Source organism: Hydractinia symbiolongicarpus, chromosome 10, assembly GCF_029227915.1.
Source record: "Hydractinia symbiolongicarpus strain clone_291-10 chromosome 10, HSymV2.1, whole genome shotgun sequence".
Classification (NCBI taxonomy): Eukaryota; Metazoa; Cnidaria; class Hydrozoa; order Anthoathecata; family Hydractiniidae; genus Hydractinia; species Hydractinia symbiolongicarpus.
This window is the reverse complement of record NC_079884.1, coordinates 9146761-9163528: the sequence shown is the minus strand read 5'-3', so window position 1 is coordinate 9163528 and position 16768 is coordinate 9146761. Positions and strand designations below refer to the sequence as shown.

The 16768-nt window shown below is 33.3% G+C and overlaps 1 protein-coding gene across 1 annotated transcript; it reads right to left on the bottom strand.

The window, feature by feature from the left end:
* Positions 1 to 546: 546 nt before the first annotated feature.
* On the bottom strand, positions 547 to 13116 carry LOC130613364 (cyclic AMP-dependent transcription factor ATF-6 alpha-like). Its single transcript, XM_057434724.1, has 14 exons — positions 12870 to 13116; positions 5883 to 5950; positions 5388 to 5787; positions 4904 to 4974; positions 4594 to 4656; positions 4425 to 4502; positions 4234 to 4341; positions 3517 to 3935; positions 3039 to 3129; positions 2741 to 2841; positions 2092 to 2157; positions 1786 to 1855; positions 1603 to 1693; positions 547 to 1437 (listed from the first exon to the last, which is right to left on the bottom strand). The coding sequence occupies exons 1-14, from the start codon at positions 12952 to 12954 to the stop codon at positions 1310 to 1312; spliced, it is 1839 nt and encodes a 612-aa protein (XP_057290707.1). The 5' UTR covers positions 12955 to 13116; the 3' UTR covers positions 547 to 1309.
* Between the last annotated feature and the right edge of the window lie 3652 nt (positions 13117 to 16768).

The following is a 16768-nucleotide window of genomic DNA, read 5'->3' as shown; positions in this document are numbered from 1 at the left end:
TAATCATCCCCTTGTTCTCTGCCTGTAAATATTATCTTCTCGCTGTTGTGAAATCTAATAATTTTGCAAAAGACCATAAAGCTATTACATCCAAGTCCAGTTAAGATTTTAAAGTTTTTTCCAGCTCGCCAAAAAATGTTAAAAGTTTTAGAGACATGATTTCCGATATTTGTTTCACTTTTTACAAATAAGCATAAGATTTTGTAAACGCAACAGAACGAGAGTGGGAAAAGAGAAAGCGGCATCTTGTTGTTTCGAATATACTGTTATTGCGCGTAATGTTAACTGCCAGATAATTTTTTGAGGGAAGGTTTGATGAGATTAAGAACTTACAGGACAAATTCTCGATCCTGCATGTAATTCTACCGCTAAAATAGATCATGTTTTGAATTATCAGACCATGATCCCAAAATTAAAGTCGCTATGGGGGGCACTCTTTAGTTTTCTCGAAATCACGGCTGTAAAAAATTGAAGTCCTCAAACACATTAAAACTAAAAGCATTAAATTAGTAGATCAGTTCGGTGGAAAGATAAAAGAACTTCTCGAAGGTTAAATTAATTATTAAAAATACACGATTGCATGGAAAATATGAACGAGAATATAATTAAAATATAATTAAAATCAATAACTTATATACAAATTAATTGGAAGTCTATTTACATGAGAAAAGTGTAAAGAGAAAGTCTAAAAGAAAAACAAAACAAAAATCTTAAAGTTTTGTTCCTTACGCTAAACACTTTCAACATTTGTAAGATGTTACTACCTAACTAAACGAAAATATATTTTATAAACTCAACTAAACACGTAAGTATAGCACAAAATTCCGACTTTTCTTGTACACAATGCACGAAATAAGTACGGTCGTTGAAATGCGAGAGAAAAAAGATGGAACATTGTTTGTTGGCCATTCTTTACTTGAATAATGGCTAGATAGGCACATACACTGCTCTGGTTAGCATTTTGTGAAACGAAAAAAAAAACCTGAAAAGCTGAAAAGTTTTCAGGGGACTCGCAACCAATATTCAAAAAATTGCGGCGACTTGTTAAAATCATATATGCTATATACAACACAATTAAACACTTAAAACGCGTCGCTTTAGTATCGAACAAACTTCTACGATACAACCTATTAAATATAGCTTAATATATTCCATTATAATAGTGATGTCTGCTTTGTATGTGCAAAACCGCCTGCAAGGTGTGTGGAAACCAGGTGTTTAATATATAACACCACAATAGTGATGTCTGCTTTGTATGTACAAAAACGTCTGCAAGGTAAATGTGTGTGTGGAAACCAGGTGTACTCGATTAAGATTTCACTTGCATGAAAGAGTATTTTGAAAGTGTTGACTGATCAAGTCGAATTAACTTGGTATCGATGACATTGCAGTCAATGAGCAGCATCTGCTGTTTATTTGCATCGTTGATGGATGAATCTAAAAAAATTAAATTAATAAACTAAATTCATAAGCAATAATTCAACTAGGTTTAACAGCGTGGGTACTTTTCATTTGGATGAGACTTACGAAGATAATTCCGTTCTCTTTTGACACAATAAAACTTGAATACCACACACACACTAAGAAAACAGTACTGCATACCATTAGAATGCGGGTGAAAAGCAGGTAGTATGAACGATACTTTAGGTCTCTGCGTTTGATTGTAATTGGTCGCTGGAAGTATTATGTAATCCTAAAAATAGACAATGACGTATGAGCTAACTACATAACGTTTACTAGATTTTTCTTTTACATCGAATCATAAAGAATTCATGAGATCTTAACCTTTAATAAGGATACTACATAGAACGTATCTGCTTTGCGGCTGATCGACTTTTGGATGGCTTGAACCAATCTAAAACACAGAAGCGTCAATGTTATAAGGTATTGAGCATTAATATTCTATTGAATCATAGTGATCCGATTAAAATCTAAATTATGCGTGGAAGCATAAGTGCGTATTATTAGTACCCTGCTATCGCAAACTTTTTCCTGAGTGGTGTCATCCCAAATTTCCCTATTTACGCGTGATCAAAGCTTTCACAAACAAATAACAGGTTAACTGTCAAAGCAGATCAACAAACCACTTACTGTTGTGATGTGTTGTTGATGACAGGATATCTGTTGGCTGGCATCACTTTCTTGTATTTTGCAGGCCTAGGAAAAGAAATAAATCTCCTGATACAATGCTTTTTAATTTTCTGCCTGTTCCTGACTTTTAACATAGAAAACCTTAAACAAATATTTCTCTAAATGAGGACTAAAGATATTCAGTTTACTAAAAATGTCCAGAAGCAGAGTATTCATTACAATGCACTTAAAATTATGAGGCCAAATAAGTTTGGCCTTAGGATGGGTTAAAAAAAACAGACGGGTCGACGATGTCATCAAAAAACTTAAAACTGCAATCTCTCTTCGAACTTTCATCAAAAGCACATGATCCTATACATTTTCTTGATCAGCGTTTAAATCTATACACTATTTGATAAGATCCCAGATATATATAACTTAAAATGTCTAGAAGCAGAACCAGTATATCTCCATATATTCGGCTTTGTTAAAAATAATCAATTAAAAAATAGTGGCATCAAAATTGCACAACATTGTAAAAAAACACAAAACCAAAGACATCGTAACCCAAAAAATTAGATCAAAATTAAAAAAAATATCTGAACATGAGATTTTATCAATCGTGATCACATTGTATAACTCCATATATTTACGCATTTTAACTACATACCTGATATTTTTAGTTGGTAAGAGAGGCCGTGGTGTTGGAAGATAACTACCATTACAGTTGCTTGGCTTTCGCTTAATTTTTTCATCTGTCATGTTGAGACTCTGAGAAGAAAAACAGTGGTTTAAAAATAGTTTACGAAAAAACTTCAATAAGTAGCACCACAAAAGTCCTTCATGGTTATAATTTTGCTTTAACAGAAACTCATTTTTTAAGGTCGACATCAATTTTAATCCAAATCTCAGTTTATTTTTAGAATTTCATTTTTATTACAGATCTGACGAAAAAAAATTATACTTACATTTCTTGGTCGAAACAGATTGTTTGTCTTTCGTTTGACATGTCTGCGTTTATTCAAACCCTTCACAAGACCTTGAAGTGCTTGATTGATTCTAAATATCAATGTTTTTGTAATCTGATTTGCTGTTCACTATATTACACAACCTTATAAACTGGAGCTGTTGTGAGTTTTCATTAGCAAGAAACCATATAAAACAGACACGTTTTAAAACTTTGATACATTTTTTCTACCCTTTAATCAACTATTGACTGAGATACCACGTTGAAAAATATTTGCTAATTCAAATACACAACGGCTCAAATATGTCTTTAAACTAAGTTAATTCAGGGAGTGAGAATTTTTATCTAGAAAAAATAACAGATTGTGATGTGTAAAATTTGTAATTTAAACTAACGAATGAAAGCAAGGGTTGGAATGTCTGAATACATCATTGAAATAGTACTCTAGTTAATGTATAATATGTAAACTTATATATCACCTGTTAAGATCTGTTTTGTTAAACTGTTCGCCACAGTCAATATCGGTATCCGAAAAACCAACATGTCTTGATAAATCTCTGCTTAAGGTGAAGTCCTTGCTACTTTTTTGTCTGATCTTGTAAACTTTAGACTTGCGTTTTTTGTTGAATACATCATTGAAATAGTATTTATTTGCGTTGTAATTGTTCTTGGAAAATGAGTAATCAAAGTTTTTGATGTTCGAGTTATCAAATTGAAGTAACGACCGACTTCTGTGGTGTGGCATCATTATATTTGGAGAGGAAATTGGAAGTTCGTTTTTATCATTTATCGCGGTAAATGGATTGAAGATAAATAACAAAACTATCGCAAACAGTAGCGTCGACTTTGTAGCTTGCTTTAGATAAGTTTTCTCTGGAACCAAACGAAGTGATGAGTTCTAAATGAAATGAAATGTTACGGTTATTATGACCAAATCTTTGGAGGATTTATACACTTCTGATCACATACTGTGTAAACATTTTCATAAGAAACTTTAGCTTTATTAAAAAACATTAAGGATTCAAAAAATGTGAAGGTTGACATCAACAGCCGTGTCACCTGCCTCCCTGATTGACAGGGTCATTTAGCATCAACTTAGTAATAACTCCCTCATCTCCCTAACGGTTGATGTCATCTGTAAACAATGCCTAAGTATAATTTTCATAATATAAAAAAGCATTTGATCAAAGGTATACCTCACACTCAAGGCTTTGAATTCTTTCTTTTAACTTTTCATTTTCTTCCCGAAGCTTTTTATTTAAGGCAGCCATTTGATTTACACGGCTTTCCAACTCAGTAACATGCTAAAATATAATAATGATATGCTGTAAACTGCTAAATTAGCAAAGGTTTCAAAGACATTTCCTTAAAATTGCAGAGTTTCCACCTGTTTTTTACGTTGTCTGGATAAACAAGCTGATTCACGATTTTTCATCATTCTCATTTGTCTTTTGTATGTTTTCAACTAAACACAAAGGACGTAAAAAATATTTAAGATAAACAACGCACAAACAAACAAACAAACAAACGAAGATAAAAAAAATCATCAAACATACTTCTGCTAAGTTTTGAGGCAATAAAGTTTCAGTTTTTACATTAGAAGGTCTTTTTGTGCCAGTCTAAAAAATGAATAAAGAATAACATAGTTTTTATTGATGTGTGCTATACCTCTGAAACACTAACTAAGTTTCCGGATTAAGTAAGATAGATAACAGAAGTTCAATTCCGACCTTCAACAATCATCAATATTTTTTAATATTTGCTGAAATCTGTTATGCTTTGCAACGACAGGAATATAAGAACTTTTGGTTTACATAAGGAATTATATATAATATATATATTTTCTTTCTTAAATTAATAACTTACCACAACCACATTGCCTTGAAGATTCGCTGGAGGTTTTACAGGAACAGTAGACACATAATATTGCCCATTTTCTAAGTAAAAAAATATTATCTGATTACAACACAAGCAATTTCCGTTCTTTTGGACTTATTACAAACAACTCCTTTCATTGATTTGGACTAATGTTGTTGTGATTGTCCAAAAATGCAACTAAACAATAGCAAGAAAAGTTGTGTTTATTATTATCTATATTATAATACACGTATAGTGTCTGTCTGTCACGTAAAATGGTACAGCAAGAAGGAACACGCATTTAATGTGGTATAAACAGGACCTGCGAACCTGTGGGTTTTACCACAAGCCACAGTCTAGTCTATTATATAAGACTATAAAATAAACAGTATCTCAAGAAATAGCATAAAAATCTTTAAAATTTTATGACTTAATTTTGTTTATCATTTTTTGACATAATATACAAAACTTGCTCAACAACAAAAAAACTCACCAAGTTTAATCATGTTAGAAGAAGAGAGAACTTTAGTTTCCTGGGTAACGAGAGATGTTGGTTGATTTGTCTTTCCATTGATCAATATCTTGTTATTTATTCCCACCCCAACACTTTTTACATGAACTGAATTTGTTGGCAGGATTGGAGAGGCGATTGGTGCAATTTTTGTCATTTTTGTTGTTGGATTAGCAGTTTGTGTGTTTGTCGTTAAAATATTTATTTTTTCATTTAAAATAATGTTTTCGTGTGTTTGAGGTGGTGGGGATAAAGGTTCCTCCTTAATGCATTTTTTCATTGTTATATCATCTTGTGTGATGATATTTTGCAGTTCAGTCTGAAACCAGCTATCGAGATCATCAGCTTGTAGAGGAGCTGTGTTTTTCTTGCCAAAGTCAAACTAAATATGCGAAAAACATATATAAAACAATCCTTTAAAAAAAATAATCAGGTGCAGTCTCAAATAAAAACATATAAAAACTGAACAGCCGTAACCTGGTCTGGGTTGAGGGAAGTCACTGGATTGATATTATAGTCTTCAAATCCATAGGGATCACCTTTCTCTAAAAAGTATACATAACCAAAATAAACAATCTCATTATGTATAAAATGCTAGGTAATTATGTGCAGTAAACAAGAAAGAAAAATTGATTTTATTGTACATATTGAGTATAAAAACTTTAAATTTTAAAAATATGCCAAACCTAAAAAAGTAAAGATTTTAAAAATCATTTTTCTGCATTAAGCCACAAAGTAGATTCACTACAATATCCTACGATGTCAGGAAAAAATGACATATTGATTGAAGGGATTAACAAGTTCATTTTGTCCAAATAAAAATACTGGATTTCAGGTTGCCATTATTTCCCAAGAGTTTCATCACAATTTTAGACCATAACAAATTTCATAACAATTGCTGTAAAGCAGGAAAATAAAGGGGAAACATTCCATTGACACAGTAAAAACACTTACTCAATTGCACACTCTAAAAACACGGATAGAAATGTGGCAAAAGTACAGCCCAAGTATTTAAGGTGTGGTTTGGGTGTTCTGCATTGGTCAACTTCTTATAAAGTCAACCAAAGTTTGGCATTCTGCATATGCAATCAGTGGGTATACCTGTGTGTGACGATGTGCTTACCTCTCTTGAAAAAGTCTGATTAAAAAAAATTCCAAGGGAGAAATTATCACATACATGGAGAAACCAACTAGGTAGCTAGTCACATCAAAAGTTGGTAACAAACGCTTAGGTCTGTTTTTAAGGTATTTCCTGGAATCGTCTTAGAATGAATTTGTGGTAGTCACTCCAATTTATGTTTTTGTATTCTTTTATATTGTCCCTGTCTATTGGTGTCACGATTTGTGAATGTTCACAAATTTTTCTATGTGGGTGTGCATTCAGAGAGGCAAGAAAAGAGACCACACAAGGCAAATTGGCTATCAACTTATCTGAGCCCTCTATACACAAAAGTCCAATTTAACGTTAAAAAAACAGAGGTACAAGCAATGACTGATGTACAGTACAGCATAAACTATCCTTGTTTAACTTCTTTAGCTGCAGGGTCTGATTAGCTGCAAGTTCTTTTTGATCAGACAGCATGACTTACTTAGTTCTGCGTTCAAGCACACAACGTCCACTGGAAATAGTGGCCTTGTGATCAAATCATAAAATTATATCATTATAATACACATAAAAGATGGTTTCACAGTACTGGAATCAGGACACTTAACATTGTGAGCGTGTATCATGTGCGGCACGAACAATCCACAATCCAATCATGACCATTATGATAGAAAAATTAAAAAAATGAAGCAATGGATCATGAATAAATTAAAAATATTAACAAAAGATGCGTATAATGTGAACATTTCAGCCATGACTTGGGGGTAATAAAATAAACAAATACGAAAATTGTTTTTCTTCTATATAAAATCAACAAACACGTGTTTCTTCTTTTACACTTTTAACTCTACCATCTTTAGTCCTAATGCCGTTCTAGTTAAACGGCACCGGAAGTCTAGCAAACAAAAACAAATATGGTGGCAATCTAACATATAATCTTATGTCTTTGTTTTTTTCACATTTAGAAGTTCTTTTGTAATATGTTTATATTAACGATAATCAAGTCAACAGCATTTTTTTGTAAGTTTTAAAATATATATCAAATTTTCGCACAGAATGTTAAACAGACGAGCTGCTTGTACGGTAAAAATAAATGAGGTGTTAAATACTTTTCTATTTTCAGCTTTCTCGCAATAAAAATCCCTATTAATAGGATATATACTTTCATTTTTTTAAGTATTGTTACGACGCAGTATTATTTTATTACTGTTGCAAACATAGCTAGATGTCTAAATTTATATACAAAACAGAGAAACGTTAACCTTTTAAAGCTTGGAAATAAATACACAAAAATTTCTGAGGATAGCATAAAGGTTTCAAGACAAGAAATATCTTTGGTTTACGTGAAATACGAAAAAATTAGTGCTAATACAGTTGCTTGTAGCTCTTTCCTCCTCTGTAAACATTTGCATGGCTAGATTTTTAGGTAAGTTAAGAACAATAGCGCAAGTGTAGAGACACAAAAATGAATTGGGTCATAGAAAAAAAAATTTTTATGTCTAGTTATTACTAACTGCAATGTCATTTTTTCACCTAATTTATAAGAATATTTAAAGACAGACATTATCATAAGAACACCTTACAAATATGAAGAAGCTCAACCAAAATTTTAAGCCTAGAAAGTTTTATTAATTAGCGCTTTTTTCGAGTCTGAGAAGTTAAAAAAAGGAAACACTTTAAGATTCTTCAATCAAAAACATAATAAGAACAGTTTTAAACTCTAGCCTTTAGACGTTCTTAGATAAAACAAATCCAATTCATGTTCTCATAAGGACTTTTTGCAGCAGATTTTTAAAATAGCTAATAAACTACTAAATCTGTATTGACTACCTGAAATTTTTGAAAATTAATGTACTTAGGGACCATCTACAAATTCTGTCTCCCAATATATCCGAATTGACACGAATTAATTCGTCTCCCTTACCGAATTTTACTGTTCTTTTAGACAATTTAATTCGTCTCAAGTTGATACTCAAGACGATTTTTTTTAAATCAGCTTAAATTTAAAAAAATAATGCGAGACGAAATGATTATTAACCAAAGTGAATTTCACTTCACCTATGCAGAAAGACTACGTTTTCCCATTATATGTATGGGAAGAAAAAAAGTTGTGTTTACACATAATTTTCTGCTATTTTTACGCTGGTGTGAACTTTCACTTCGCCTAGAACGCGTTAGAAGTATTAAAGGGACGAAGGGAAGTGCACTTCGACAAACAAAATTTTACGCCGGCCTACTATTCACGTCAGTGAAAAGAGTTTTCCGCTGCTACTAAAAACAAAACTATACTTCCGTGAACTATACATGCGTAAAATCAATTCTACAGTATAGTTTACAAAAAAATTAAAACCTAGCTTAGCTAATAAATAAACGTTGCAATTTTCACAGGTCTACGGCGAAAAAATTGAGCCGAATAAATTCGATTAGCCAAATTTTTCTAGCAATAATATCGTCTCGTATGAAATCAAACAGACGAATGTTATTCAACTTCGGAGACGATTTTTGACGAGCGGAATTGGCACAGAATTAGTAGATGACCCCTTATTAGTTCACCTCTTTAAATTTTTGAATTTCATGAACAACAAACTTTAGCTCTTTACAAACAGAAGATCCAAAATTTCTTTGTTTACTTTTATTTGGACAAAAAATGCTGTTAACTTTCACCTTATTAATAATGATTCATTTCAAAAATAATCAATAACAGAGACCTCATGTATAAAAGTTTTATAAATGAAGAAAAAAATATTCAAATTTGTAAACAATATCTCTTGAATAAACTTAAATAAATTTTAATAAATCATTAATCACTAGTCTTGCAAATTATGACACAAGTCAATTCTAAACTTGTGATGGCCGAAGCCACAGACCAATAAAAAATTCATATACAGTATCAACCACTTACACGATTTGGTTCTTTTTTAAAAGATGTAACATTGAAATTCATTTTTATTTTGTTAAATTCCTAAAACACATACTTTAACAGATTTCTCTTCGTCATTAAGTAAAAACCTAATGTTGCCCATTCTGAACTGCAAAGAAGAGAAGTTGAAATATGCAGAATGTGACACAAAGTCCATTGAGCGTTTCAATAGTGTCATCATAATTATTTTTCTAAGATACACTTGACTGTTTCCAACAAACCTTGTAAGCTAAATTATCTATGCGAAATTGACAACATTTGCATATTTTGTGTGTTTTTTTGTACCATATAGAGCATATGTAAAAGCAATACAAAATAGACAGCAGCTAAAGTGGATGTAATAGGTAAGATCAACTTTAGTAAAGAAATTGAGTGAAATTGAGGCAAGTAACAAGAAAACAAGACAGTATAGTACAGTAGTATAGACAGAAATACTCATATCAATAGTATATCCTATCAACTTCCAGAAGTATAGTTACCCACACTTTGGAAACCGAATATTTAGAAAAAGTGCAAAATAGTTTGGGACAAACGTAACAGAAAGCTTTTAGAAAAAGAAATGTAACATAAAGCGAACTTTTAGAAAAAGGAAAGATTTTAACCAATCTATTGCTTCCATCTGGGTTTGTGAAAAAGTAAATTACTTTAATTGCTGTGATCTGATTGGCTGATTTCGATCCTCTAATTATCTCTTTAACTAATAAATAGCCAAAGATTATTACAATCATTGGCCGTCGATGACAGTTGTAGCTATCGAAACGTAGCCTAGAATAAAATCACTTGTTTATGAGATGATAATTTTTTTATATATTCAATGACAATGACTGAACAGTAAGTGGTAATATTTTTAAAATAGAAAATATTTTTGATTAAAAAAAAATTATTTATATTTAATGGCGTTATTCTGTCATAACATTAAGGGATTGTAATGTTAAAAGATATATCATTATGGTTGCAATGTGGATAGCGAAAATCACGATGCATCGTGAAAGTCAACCTCACAATGGATCACAACTTTCACAATGCTAAAATATTTTACTATTGTGACAGCATTACAAATCATGCGAGACGTGCACCATTGGCGGTCCACAATGTGAGGTGTCCTGATTTCAGTACTGTAGCTGGTCCATGTTACCTTTTCGTGACAGGCAAAAAGATGCAGGGACTAACAGAAGAAAGGTGTCTTTAATCCATTTCTTTCTACGAAAACATTGTTAAGGCTTTAAACTATTATTAAGTGTAGATGGATAACTTGTGATTGACATATATTTATATAAATTGTGGCGCCGTAGATTAGTGGTTATAGCTCTCGTACTCTGTGCGGGAGACCGGGGTTCGATTCCTCTTGACGGCGATTCAACATGGGCGAGTGAATGTTACCATATCCCCGGGTTAACCCAAGCCATGTGAGGGAAATTGGGAAGATGGCACACTGTGTGGGCCGTTGGATGTTGCCGGGAGTTGTCTGGTAGAGCGCGGGCTCTAATTGGGTCTGCGTAGCTCAAAATGAGCATTAAATACTCTAGGACTCTCCATCTACGCCATGGCCCCTCCTGGAAATAATAGACAGGGTATATCCCTCGATATTTCTGAGGCTAGCCATGTAAAATATGCACATCTATCTATCTATCTAAAGTCGTTATGGTACTTTTGTGCGAAGAAACAGCCTGAAAAGGACCTCACTTTACCAAACACCAGCATGTTTTTACCTGCCACGCAAGGTAACTGTAAAAATGTAAACATTCCAAAAGGTCCATTGGCTCTGGCATTTGCGTTTAAGAAAAAAAGATGCTAGGATTTGATAAAAAGGTCTCCTTTGTGGATTGCTACACAAAAACATTGTTTGAGGTTTTAAACTATCACCAAGTGTATATTGATGCCTTCTAATTTGAAATCATTTTGTAACAATACCTTTTTTTCCTGTTACTCAGATGCCAGAGCTGAAAGAGCTTAGCTACAGTTGAAAGTGTAAACCAAACAAAAGAATTCATAATAATATAATAATAATAATAATAATAATAATAAATATTCAAAGTGGCTAGCCCAGAAAATCACAAAAACCTATAGTTAGTGGATTGTTTCCACTGGGGGCCACTAGAACAAAAAAGAAACAAAAAATGATAAACCTTAGACTGCCTCAGCTCAATCAAACATAGTAACATTTATAATCTGTGAAAATTGAAAAGAAAAAGAATAAAAAACAAAAATTAAAAAATTAAAAAGTGATCTCCATTAGAGTTTGCCAAATACATTGAAGATGGAAGTCTTAAACGAAAGCAGACTTTCACCACAGGTCACTTGGTCTGGAAGATTATTCCACACTTTTGCAGCTCTAAATGGGAAGGCTTTTTTGCCAAATTCCGTGTTGACCAAGGGAAGTGTGAACCTGTTTTTTGAAGCTCCTCTTGTTTGATGATTATGACAGTTTTTTGTCAAAAGGAATTTTGAGCGCATGTAATCAGGAGCAATGTGATTCATGGCTTTGAAAACTAATATGGCATCGTTTTTGATGAGTAAATTATTCATTGAATATTCCCTCTCTTTCCCAAGAAAGGTACGGACACATTCTAATCGTTTTTCTAGTTTTCCCAATCTACCTTGGGTGGCACAAGCCCATGCCGAGGAGCAGTAGTTGAAATATGGCATGACAAGTGCATTAATTAAAAGGTTTTTTGTGTGAGGTGTTAAACAGGATGCAATGGTTCTAATTTTAGAATATTTAATTAGTATTTTTCTATTTATGTCATTAATGTGCTTTTCCCATTGCATTTTTTGATCAAATGTTACCCCAAGATATTTAACTTTTTCGCTCCTCTTCAAAGGAATACCCATATAGTTGATAGTTTTGTTCTCAACTTTTTTTAACTGGCTATGGTTGCCGAAAAAGATTGTTTCAGTTTTGTCCGTATTAATAGTCATTTTGTTATTATTCAGCCAGAGGTCGACTTGCGAAAGTTCTAACTCGACCTGGGAGACAAGGGTATCCAAGTTTTTATGAGACGAAATAATTATTGTATCATCCGCATATAGATGGTGGTAGTTTGAATTGATGACAGATTTTAAGTCATCAATATACAAAAGAAAGAGCAGGGGCCCCAACACAGATCCCTGCGGCACCCCAAAAGCGTCTTCATGAAGCAGATCTGATCCTGTGTCGTTTACAAGAGTCAGCTGCATTCGGTCCGTTAAATAGGACTCGAACCAGTCAAAGGCAGCATCTCTGATGCCAAAACATCTGATACATTTTTTTGCTTTTGTACACTGTAGCTAGCTTTATAGCTCTGATGTAGCTAGCTAAATGACTTGACTGATTAACATAAAGTTAACAATCATTCAAATACTGAGTTATATCAACCTAGAATAAAAATCTCAGACCAGAAACGCTAAACAAGTAAACACGTGTAAGAATTAAGGCTTGAAAGAGAAATATTTAATATACCCCAATCGTTGGCGTCAAGCAGGTTATCTTCTAAGAAGTTCTTCTCAGATTTTGAGAATGCCATCATTTCTGAAACAGAAATCATTGTGAAATAAATCTTTTTGTTTTGCACCTCTCCTATCTTCTCTAGCCTTCTCTTTCTTCTTGTTCAGTCGGTTCTGCAGACGTAAACACTCAGCGATAAACAAGGAAGCCAATAAAATTCGGCCCCGGAAGAAAATTCCGGCGGGGGCTCGGGCTCATTCAGTTTTTTACTTTCCCCCAAAGAAGAGTGCGAAGCAGGAAACGATGGACAACATATCAAATAGATGTTCCAATGACGTTGTTTTTTATGCAACACATTGCTTTTCCTTATTCACACATAAAAAATGAGAAACATGTAAATAATGCACAAAAATATTAAAGATCATACAACAAGTAAATAACCTGCAATTTTGTTGGCCAACCTCCGCTTCTTATTGAAGAACACTTTTAATCGTGTAAAAAAAAGCTTTGCGCAAAAAAAAGTTCAGTAAGAAGGCACGGAAAACGAAGAAAGCTTTTAAGTCTTAAAAGTAACTATGAAACAAATACCTTGACAACGACATCAAAACTATTTCAAAACTTAAAACGAAAAGTTTAAACTTTAAACGAAAACTATAAAAAGCTATCGACTACTTACAATACAGGTTTTTAAATCATATATTAGTTGAATCGCACAACATCCGCACTTTTTCTAACCTTTTATAAAAGATTTATGGGGCTTGGTGATAAAAATATACTACGGTCTTCTTCCCGTTTAAAGCACTTTAGTTAACCCTTAAGATGCTATCTCATTCCCAGACCTTCTTTTTCGCTTTCTGGATATGAGTGCAGGCGCAGCGCAGCCACATATCAGAAAGCGAAAAAGAAGCCTCGGTGACGAGATTGCCTTAAGATACGCAATTCCATATTTATAGAATCTATGACATTATAATAACGCTAAAGATTTTTATAGTTTGGGAAAGATGGCTGGTCCTTTTTTATTTATCTTATTTTGCATTAAGTTGGATTTCGAATAAACTTTTTTTGAAAGAATTTCGAGAAAACTACGCATCTTTCTTTTATATGTTTCGATATATTCCACTAATGTCATCTTTAGTTTAAAATCTTTTGAATCAGATCTGTAAACCTACGGTATATTGGCTGGGGGAGCATCCTCCTTCTATTGTTTTTATTACAAGAAGTGATGCTCCAATTTCGTTCCCAGGACCAGCGCTGATGAGAGACAAAAAACCCTGGGAACGAGATTGGTAGTTCTTTAAATCTTTTCGTTTTATTCAACCAATTTCTGTAACACTTTGATAATGACAACAATAACTTTTAATATCTAAAAGTTATTTTAGTAACTAACTTCAATAACTAAGTTACTTTTGCTTGAGACCAACCTCGTTCCCGGCGCCCGTTGTCTCTTTTTTATAACCGAGACGGCGATGTCAGAAAAGATAAAAGATGACCTGAGGACAAGGTTGATGATATGTTACAGCCTCGTGCCCACAGCAGTTTCCTTATTTTCGCACACGATTTATTTTCGCGTGCTTGGCCTGCGCGAAAATAAAAAGGGCGGAAAAAAGGCCTATTATCGCGCACTAGGGTGCACGAAAATTAATCGGTGAGCGAAATAATGAAATTTCTATTATGGACTCAAAAAAGTCTAAAAATGTTGAATATCTTAGAAAAAATCTTGGTCAAAACCATCTTTTTAAGGTAGCCTAGTAGACAGGGAAAACCTATTAACACGAAGAAGCAATTTCTAGACAAAAAATGCATTCTTTTTGATGTTGTGTTATAAATCATACATATGCGAAGATCAGTGAAGAACTATAATATCTATATTTTGTGTCTCTGGAATTATCGGAGTATTACCAACATCCTGAGTTTTAGAAATAACCTGTGTCTGAGTCTCTGATATTACTTCTTGTTCTTGTGCTTCATCATCTTTCGCTGGTTGATCCGCTCCAATTTCTGATTCAGGAACATACTCAACATCAAAATCAGTTTCTTCATTCTGTTTTTCTTGCGTGACGATTTTGTCCCGTTCTATGTACTACCTTCGAATTGGGGATTGTCTGTAGTTCGTGCAGGTAACACGAGCTTCCAATTTTCCACCATAATTTATAAAATAATGGCAAAAACGGCTGATTTCTCGAGGAATATGTTCAATTATTTCATGATCAGTCAGCTTTTTTCGCACCTAATGGCATAGCGAATGGGTCACGAATATTGGCGAATTCTTGATGAATTTCCAGGTTTCGCCCCAACTTTGGTTTCAACAGTTCACGATAAACGACCAACGCCTCTCAAATACAAATTGTCAGAATCGACGGAGAGAGGATTTGTAAAATCTTTTAAAGAAACTCCAAATAAAAATCCTAACACAGATTTGGAAGCAGTGTCAATGAAAAAACGAGGACGTCCGACTTTACTTCCTGAGAAAATTGATCATAAGGTAATGGTAATGATTAGGTAAATAAGCTGTCATCAACTACAACATCATCATCGGTGTTGCAACGGGGATTATCGTAGCTAATGGTAGAACATTATTGAAAAAGAATGGTGGGTCAATTACATTAAGATTTAGGTGGTGTGAATCCGTTTCGAAACGACTTGGCTATGTCAAAAGAAAAGCAACGGCAGCTAAGCCTTTGATTGCACCTTATTATATAAAAGAGATTGGATTGGAATAGTACAGGCTCATTCAATTCCAGCTGACATGATTATCAATATCGATCAAACACCTCTTCCTTTTGTACTTATTAGCAAGTACACTCTTGAAAAAAAAGGAAGTTCCAGAGTTTCTGTGCTAGGGATGTCTGACTATCGCCAGATTACAGGTAACTTTGCAATAACTATGGCAGGTAATTTTTCACCTATTCAGCTGATATACGAAGGCAAGACCCACGTTGTCGGCCCAAATACAATTTCCCAGAAACATTTCACGTTACACAAACACCGATCAACTGGGCTGATAAAAATACTATATCGAAATGGTGAAGTAGATTCTCATTCCTTACATCAAACGAAAGCGAGAAGAACTAAATGTTCCAGATAAGCCTTGGTTGCTCATATGTGATGTCTTCAAAGGTTAATGGACCGACGCAGTCAATAAAGCTGTCAAAGATTCAAATGGTAAAATGGTTTCTGCTCCAAACAACTGGAGAAATTTCTTTCAATCACTCGATCTTACAGTTAACAAGAGCTGCAAAGATTTTTTTGCGGAAAACGAAGCGATGAAATCAATCCATGTAAATGTGCGTGTCTCTGTGTTAAAAACAATCCATGCGAAGTGGATTGTCAAATACTATGACTACGCAAGAAGTAAACCCGAAATTATCTTAAATGGTTGGAAAGAGTCTGGAATAATAGACAATCTATCGAGAAAAATTGCTTTGGACCCATTTTTACAACAATGACCTTGTTAATCACTTCTTATTTGTTATTGATTTAAAATCAAAGAAAAAAAAAACGTCATTGTCATAGTAAGTGTTCTTATTCCCTACCTTAAGAATTATAATTTTCAACAAATAAGAAGAATAAATGCACGAAACTTCACTGGTGTTTTCCAGTGTATGTTGACAGTATCAAACAGATCAATTTATGAAGGAAAATTATTCAGAAAAATGCAACTGACGACTCTAAATACATGTCTATAACAAATGTTGATATTAAGCGCGCAGTGTAAGGAAGATTAAAATAATAATAATCATAATAAAGTCACAAAAACCTATAGTGAGTGGATTGTTTCCACTGGGGGCCACTAGAACAAAAAAGAAACAAAAAATGATAAACCTTAGACTGCCTCAGCTCAATCAAACATAGTAACATTTATAATCTGTGAAAATTGAAAAGAAAAAGAATAAAAAACAAAAATTAAAAAATTA